Raw genomic sequence first — 8,834 nt, 5'->3', positions numbered from 1 at the left:
GAAAAGAAGGCACTAACACCTGAAAGGATCAGGGAGCATGTGAAATCAGCCTTTATTTGTAGGTTGGAACAAAAATTTAAAGGGCTTTGAATATCAAACAAAAACATTTGTATTTTATCTAGGAAGGATAGGAGAGAAGAAAGAAGGAATAAGTATTAATTAAACATTTACTATTTGTCCCCAAAAAAGTGCTGAGTGCTAGGGATGCAAATTGAAAAGCGAGATAATCCTAGCTTTCAGACAGCCCATTTTTAGGGAAAAGATCACATAATAATAATTAATATTTATATAGTGCTTTAAGTTATATGCAGTGCTTTATTGTATCCTCACTACAAACTGTAAGGTAGGTGCTGTTATTATTTTGAATTTAGAAATTAGAAAACTGAGGGAGCAGCTAGGTAATACAATGGACAGAGTGCCATGCATGGAGTTGGGAGAGCCTGGGTTCAAATCTGGCTTCAGATATTTCTTAACTATATGACCCTGGGCAAGTCACTTGACCCCAATTGCCTAGTCCTTGCTGCTCTTCTCTCTTAGAATTGATACTAAGATAGAAGGTAAGGGTTCTAAAAAATAAAGGAAAAAAAAACCAAAGGTGAAGAAATTTAAGTTATTTACTCAGGGCACAGTACAAGTATCTGAAGCAGAATTTAAACTTGGAACTTCCTGACTCCAACTCTACTCACCATGGTTACTAATTGCTCATATAGGAGAATTCAGGTCCATGGCAGATGGAAAGGCCTGTTTATGCTTAGGGTACATATGGAAAGCAGGTGGTAAGAACCAGTGATCTACCATCTTACAGAAAGGATAGTGGTTAGAAATTCACTATCAACCAAGTGATGTGAAAAATTACATGTGTCTGTTTGGGGTGGGGGCTATGGGGACAACTAAGAGGTCTATTCTGTGAATTTTTTAAACCCTTACCTTCCATCTAGGAGTCAATACTTTCTATCGGCTCTAAGGCAGAATTCTGAGTGGTAAGGGTGGGCAATGGGGGGTCAAGTGACTTGCCCAGGGTCACACAGCTGGAAAGTGTCTGAGGCCAGATTTGAACCCAGGACCTCCTGTCTCTAGGTGGCTCTCTATCCACTGAGCTACCCAGCTGCCCCTATGCTGTAATTTTTAAGAAAAGAGAATTGGCCCTGAAACTCAGAATAGAGTGTGAAGGGAGTTACAGAAAGAGGAAGGAAGTGGTCGTCACTGTCTCTTCTTCCTGAGCCTTCTAGCACCTGTTGGGATTTTGGAATCAGGTAGACTATAATAGACTATAATACTCTAGAGACAATAAGGAGCTAGAGAAACTTTTCAATCTATTCAGAATTGTATTTGAAGAATTTCAGTCTGGAAGTTTATGGAGAACAGTCTACTATAGTTGAAATATATATATATTCCATCTAGCCTAGGACTTCAAGAATTCTGCAAATCAAGACTTGATCATGGATTTCACATTGGAAAAGATGACTTTTCAATGCAGCTTCCTTCTATTTAGAAGTAATATGTGCTCACATATTGAGTAGATTATGTGTTTTTATGTGTAGGCATCTTGTCTCCCTTTATAGTGGAGTATGTGACTGATGTATGGACCACTTCCCTCCTTTTTTGTGGAAACATTTGGCATGGGTAAAGAGACTACTGGGCCAGTGATCAAAATGCTTGTTTTCTGGTCCTAAGTCTGTCACTAACTAGCAATGTGAGACCCAGAAGATTCATTTAAATACTCTGAGCTTTAGTTCCTTATCTATAAAAAGATGGATTAAGCTAAATGATCTGTAATGCCCCTCCCATCTCTAACATTTTGTTATTCTATGGGGTACTAGGCACCCACTGAAGTATCATGCTCAGAGTCAGTTTGATAAGAAGTTAGAGTCATTTTAGGTGATGATATAAAAGGTCAAAAGTCTGTGTGGTGATAAGAACTTTGCTAACAGGCTCAATTGGTTTCATCCTTGACTTGAAAAAAAGAACAATGATGGAGTAGAGAAGGGAATCTCTGGATGTCTGCTAAGTCTTGTAGGCAGCCCTTTCCCCCTAATCCCAAAGAGGATAAGCAAATCTCTCTCTGCATGTTATGAAAGCACAAACAATAATAATGATATATGACAGAATTGTTAAAGGATCCAAGAAATTTGAGAATTTTGCTTCCCTGGCTTCTCAGAGCATCTACACTTAAGGTGTGAGGAGATGAAGAAGTTGAAAGCTTATTAAAGTTGCCCTTGGCTTTCTCATTTTCTTCTTACAGCCCCTAGCTGGTTCAGGTTATTTGTTATACATTGTCTGAGCTCCTGAGGCTCTCTCTTATGTCCAGATTAATTGTAACTTCCAAGTTCTGCTTCTTTTATAATCTCTAATCCTCCCTTTTAATAGTATTCTCTCTCTCAGGAAGAGCATTATTTATCACTGACTCAATATCCCAGTAGCTTTAATAATCACATATCATCTCTACTTCCCTTTAATGTCATTACTTTCCCAACGTATTTCAGTTAGAAAGTCTGAGAATTGGATTCTAAATCAGAATTCTTTATTCATAATCCAAAGTTGTTTCCTTTATGCCATCTGATAGAGAATTACCAAACAAATCTAGGTGCTCTAATTTCAATTTCTATGTTCTTTTCACTAGACCACACTAAGGATTCAACAGTTTTTTTCTGAAAATATTTCAATAGGTTACCAATTTTCAAAGATTTAAAATATATTTAATAACTCATAATTTAATATTTCTTTATAGTGTCTAAAGCCAAGAAAACCTCATTTAGTTCAACTACCCCATTTTTTCCTATGTGAAAACTGATGACTATTATACATTACTGCCCATCCAATGTTGACCTTCTCTTTTCTTCACATACAACATTGCATTTTCTATCCAAGTCCCTGCTTTTGTACTAGTCATCCCTGATTCTTGGAATGTAGGCCTTTTTTTCCTCTATATCACGGAATCATTGTCTCATTCAAAATTATCTTTCTACTATGTCAAGGCAAGCCAGAAGACACTTCAGAATCTTGTAGACACAAGATTCAGTGGCATTACTTTATACTCTGCTTATAATTGGCCTACAGTGGATTGTGAATATATATAGTAAAGAACCAGATACAGAATTTGGCCACATACATGTGGTCAGTTGCTTGCTGAGAAACCCCCAACTATGATGTCCCCTTATCATATTACAGATGCAAACACAATAAATATTTTCAAATTCATAGAATCGTGAAGTGGAAAGAAACCCAAGAAGCAATCTGGTCCTATTCTTACATGATGTATTAATATTCCCTAATAATCTCTTAATGCAACAACTGATTGAACTTGCATCATGTGAAAATCATAGAATTATAGAATTTCATAGTGAGAACTTTCTTCCCTACTTTGCAGTCTTCCCCACTGATAAATACTTCAAAGAGCTGAGCTGTAGATGTTTGGAATGTAGATACATTTAGGTGAAAGAGACCTTAGCATTTCTCTAGTTGCCTCAGTCTAAATATAAGGAAATGGGGTCCAGAAAAGTGAAAGAGCTAAATGAAGGTCACTCAACAAGTGAGTTAGAGATCCAACTATGAAATCTAAGTAGTTCTTAGTACAGTTAATACTCAAAGTTGAGGAGAAGGTAGTAAAAGATTTGTTACTGTGCCTGAACAGTAATCACTTGCACAACATCCCCAAAAATTTTGAGTTGAAGACCTGTATTAAGGAGAAAGCCCCTCTCTCCAGAGAGTTTAATTTCCACCTCTTATTGTTTGGAAGTGTTTCCTTACATTCAGCTTAAAATTTACCTCCTTGCCACTTCTACTTAATGCTCCTAGTTCTCTTCTGGGGCCAAACAAAAGAAGTTTAATTCCTCTCCTATGTGACAAACCATAAGTTTGGAGGTAGTATCTTGACTAACCGAACAACTTCTATTCCAGGATCCTTCCACAATTCTTTTAATTGATCATTGTGTAGCATGATCTCCAGTTACTTCACCAGATTCTTGTGGATACACTGTCTTATTAATTTCCATCCTAAAATATGGATTATAGAAATGAACTCACAATTAAATAGAACATTCCTTAACCCTCCTACTTTACATTATGTTTTCCATGTACTATGCTATTGTAATTGCTCGCTATATGAAGAACAGAATACTAGCAACTGGGGTCAGTTAAAACTTCCTGTAAGAGGTGACACCTAGATGAATTTTAACAGAAGCTACAGATTCTAAGAGGAAGAAGAGAGGAAATGATATGTTCTAGGTAAGAAAAATAGCCTATACAAAGACATAGTTGTAGGAGAAAAAAATGTCAAAATCGAAGAAAATCTAATTAGGTCAGTTTGTCTGGGACATTAAGGGTTGAAGAGTAATATTAAATAAATTAGAAAAGTAAATGGAAGCTAAATGGTTGAACCTTTTAAATACCATTTTTAGGTTCTGTATTTTATCCTGCAAGCAACAAAGGGCTACTGAAGTTTGTTTAGACTGATATGGTCAAACTTATTTCTAATAAATATGAATGAATGACTAGATGAAAATCATTTACTAAATGCTTGTTATGTACCAGGCATTCTACTAAGCATCGAAAATACAAATGCAAACAAAGAAAATATTCCATGATTTCAAGAAGCTTACATTCTAATGAGGAAGGCAACATATATGGAGGAGGAAGAAATGAAAATAAATGTGGGAGATATTGGCAGATTATATGTCTGGTGTGGCATGGATTGGAGACTGTCAAGGAAGTGTCATCGTGGATACAGGTAGGTAAAGAGAATAATCACTAATCAGAACCCATGTCCAAGGAATAGACAAGTTCAGGTAGAGAAAAAGGAGGAGGATGAGTCCATAGTGCAGACATCATAGCTTAAACATGACAAGGAAGTTCTTAGCATAATATCTGGCATAGAATGGGTGATTAATAAATGATTATTGATTGACTGACTGGCTTAGCACAGTGGATCCAGAACCAGATAGAATAGGAGGAAAACTTACAAAGTTCCAGGGGAAGAGGAGTTCAGTTTCAGTGGGACAAGGATAAAAATGTGGCTTTTGCATGGAAGAAGAATCAAACATGACTCTCAAGTTAGAAAACAGGGTGACTAGAAAGATGATGATGCTTACAACCAAATTAGGGACTTTTGTAAAAGGGCAGCTCAGGAGAGAAAATAATAAGTTCTGTTTTGGACATTTTGAGTTTGAAATGCCAATGGGACCTGATGTGATCTAACTAAAGCAGAGTATCTTGGAAATAACTCCCTCACTATGAGTCCTACTTCTTTTAACATAATGAGTGAAAAATGAAATGACTGAGGAAACAAAGGTTCAATATCCTGAGCATATCAATTTATTAAAAAATGCTTGGTAGAGTCTCAACTAATCAGGACTGGGCCCCTTTCTCAGTTTGGGTCAGGACCCTAAATACAGAGGGAGATGGACTTCTATATATTAAAAACAAATGACTAATTAATTAAAGTGAAACAATACAACATTAGGTATTTCACCTAATGAGATAAAAGATTGAGGACTTTCCAAGTTGGAAAGGGGGAGAGTGAACAGGTACTAAATTCAGAAAAAGAGATGTCCTATTCCTTCAAAATATATGTAAACAATAAAAAGAACCTAGAAATAATAACTGTTTGAAAAGTATGGAGCCAATTTTCATATAAAACATATGGGTTTCTTGAGATGTTCAATTATAAGAAAACTCATTACTATAATCTTGGAATCTGACTATACTTCTGGTCAATATAACCTAGGTTTGTGATGGCAAATTATGGCATATGTGCCAAAGAGGGCATGCAGAGATCTCTCTGTAGACATTTGCTCCATCCCTGGCAAATTGCTCTCTTCCCCCTCTCCACCATGCCTCCGTGCTTACTCCTTCTCCTGAGTGGAACACTCAGTACCTCAATCCCCTCCTTTCCCCCCATCTTCAACTAGGGGCTTTAGAGGGGCTAAAGGGGGTGTCTCCTTTCCCACCACCTGGCCCAACCCAACACCCTAAAATATCTCTACTTTCTTTCTTCCCATCCAGTCACCAGTCTGAGGGTTGACCCCGCCCCCAAAGGCTAACTTCACTCTCCTCCACCCCCTGTTCCCACCCCCATGTGGGTCACAGCCCAAAAGGCAGTCCCAGTGTGGCTGGACGCAGCGGCAGGTCCCCATGGTGACAGGAAGCAGCTCCTCTCTGGGTACACACCTGGTGAGAGCCTTGCCCCACCTCCCCAAATGCAGGGTTGGGGTGGCATTCAGTCTCTGGGCAGAGCAAGGCACTGCATGTAGTGGGGTGGGGTAGGAGCATGGCACAGGGCCCCTAAAAGGTTCGCCATCACTGACCTAGGTCCTTTGTTAAGGGTGTCTAAACACCTAGTACAAGTGATCCAATATCCCAGCCATGAAGGGCGTGGTTCAAACAATGCAATAAAGTTTTCTCTTGATTCCTAAAATTTTCAAATTTTTTCTCAAAAGGCAGAATTTGGACTAGGCCTGTTAAGTGAATAGAAAGGAAACTAAATTAGTTCCAGAATTGAGTCACAAGATGGAGACAGTGTAGTTACGCAATTCCCATGATTAACCACTTGCTGTCCTATTCCCCTCAGTTCCCTCAGTTTTTTCCCTTTTGATTTGGAGTGCCTACTCTCCCCATGGATCTTATTTATATGCCAAATATATAAAGTTTTTCTATATAATCAGAATCAGAATTGCACAAGTCAGGTTACAGATCAAACTACTTAGAGAGCTTTCAATGGACTAATTTTGAGAAGAGAGACTTACATGTTGCCAAGATAACAAAAAGTACTTAAATATAAATACACCGTGAAAAAAGTCAAAGCAATATAATAATAGTCATCAGGATTAATATCAAGTTTTCTTGTATCCTAACAACCTCAGTCCCAATATTCATTTAACCAGCACATTTTGAGTCCCAGATTTGTCATGTATTCATCTGGTCTCTGAGAACATCTTCTCTTGGACATTCTGGAATAGGCTTCATTCTCAGATTAACTCTGGCAGGGGCCCTGCTTCCCTTGTTCCAAATCACTTATAGAGAATCCTAGATTTAAATCTGTCAAAATCTGGCAGTAACATGTCCTAGTTATGTGATTGTAAAAAAGTCATTACTTATTATTTCAGCTTTCTCATCTATGAAATAGGGATAAATAATATCTTCTGTAGATATCTCACAGAAATGTGATAAGGAAAGCATTTTGTAAAATTTAAATCCTATATGAATATGTCTCCATTTATTAGGTTGTGAGTCTTCTAAGTTTAGTGAGACTGGTAAGGAGTTTTAACATCTGAATATAAAGTAAAAGGTAAGATGTTTTACCTGAGAGTTTAACTTTATGTTAAATAAGGATGTACATGCAGCACAATAGGCTTATCTTCTTAGTCTCCAACAAAGAATAAGAGTAGAAATATACAGAAACTTTCCCAGTGCAATAATCAGGATGCTTTCCACAAAGGTTTCTTTAAAAAACACTATATTGACAGCAAGATAGCAAATCCTTTGAAATTGTGTCTCATAGTTTTACATGTCCTCAATGCCCTAAATGTATGCCTTACAATCAACAAATACTTAATTGACTAATTATCTATCACCAAACATCAAATGATCTCATATGTCTTTCTGCCCAAACAGGTAAAGGGAAATGTATTCAGAGAACTGGACCCAGGTAACAGAATTTGTCCTGATTGGATTCCCTGGTAGCTGGGGCCTGCAGCTCATACTATTCTTGGGTCTTCTGGTGGCATATGTAGTGACAATCATGGGGAATTTGCTCATCATTGTGCTTAGCTGGTCTGACCACCGCCTACAAACCCAGATGTATTTCTTCCTGAGAAATCTGTCCCTCCTAGAGTTGGCATGGGTCTCTGTTGTGGTCCCCAAAATGCTGATCATTCTCCTCACCAGAGACTATTCTATTTCCTTTGCTGCCTGCATCATGCAGTCCTACCTTTATTTTCTCTTCGGCACCACTGACTTTTTCCTCTTGGCTGTCATGTCCCTGGATCGTTATCTGGCCATCTGTCGTCCATTACACTATGAGACCCTCATGAATGGTCCCATCTGTGTTAGGTTAGTGATAGCCTCCTGGATTTCTGGCTTCCTTTGGGTGCTCTCTCCTACCATTCTGATGGCTAGTCTGCCTTTCTGTGGCCCCAATGTCATTGACCACTTCTTCTGTGATAGTTGGCCACTTATGCGACTCTCTTGTGGAAATACCCAACTTCTGGAGTTAGTGGCCTTTATACTTTCCACAACTGTTCTTCTGGGTTCTCTGGCACTAACTTCTGTCTCCTATGGCTGCATATTTCTTACTGTCTTCCGGGCTCCAACAGCTGCAGAAAAGAGGAAAGCATTTTCCACTTGTGCATCACATCTTGCTGTAGTTATCATTGCGTATGGCAGCTCCATCTTTCTCTATATTCGCACATCTGAGACTCAGTCTCTGTTCCTTAAGAAAGGGGCCTCAACCTTGGCATGCATCATCACTCCACTTCTGAATCCATTCATCTTTAGCCTTCGTAATGATAAAGTGAAGCAGGCTCTACGAGATGCTTTGAGGTGGCACAGGAACATAGGCTCCAGAAGGCCATGAGGAATCTGGGACGGAATGTGAGCATCTCTTTGTAGTTTGGGAGACAAAGTCCCAAGCAATGGACTAACATTGTCTCCTGGAATCAAGGGAGAGGCTTAATCTTTAAACATTGAAAAAAGAGTCTTTATCCAAAAGCACTGAAAAGGAATCATTGATTTGGGCATGTGTTTAGCCACAAAAAAGGAAAATCTTACATCTTATAAACCTTCAATATAGTCACCTTTAAAATGAAAAGATAGAATTGTGGTCTAGCACAAACTGTACA

At 38.4% G+C, this 8,834-nt stretch overlaps 1 protein-coding gene across 1 annotated transcript; it reads left to right on the top strand.

The window, feature by feature from the left end:
• The first annotated feature begins 7,618 nt into the window (after nt 1–7,618).
• LOC123241385 (olfactory receptor 6T1-like) lies at nt 7,619–8,569 on the top strand. The gene has a single exon (XM_044669042.1). It carries the CDS (start codon nt 7,619–7,621, stop codon nt 8,567–8,569), a length of 951 nt encoding a protein of 316 aa, XP_044524977.1.
• The last annotated feature ends 265 nt before the right edge of the window (nt 8,570–8,834 follow it).

This window comes from Gracilinanus agilis, chromosome 3 (genome assembly GCF_016433145.1).
Source record: "Gracilinanus agilis isolate LMUSP501 chromosome 3, AgileGrace, whole genome shotgun sequence".
In the NCBI taxonomy this organism is placed as follows: Eukaryota; Metazoa; Chordata; class Mammalia; order Didelphimorphia; family Didelphidae; genus Gracilinanus; species Gracilinanus agilis.
This window is presented reverse-complemented; position numbering and strand designations above follow the sequence as displayed.

Bases quoted from the DNA above. Each gene is read 5' to 3' on its own strand.
- LOC123241385 (XM_044669042.1), top strand. From the start codon at position 7,619: ATGTATTCAGAGAACTGGACCCAGGTAACAGAATTTGTCCTGATTGGA.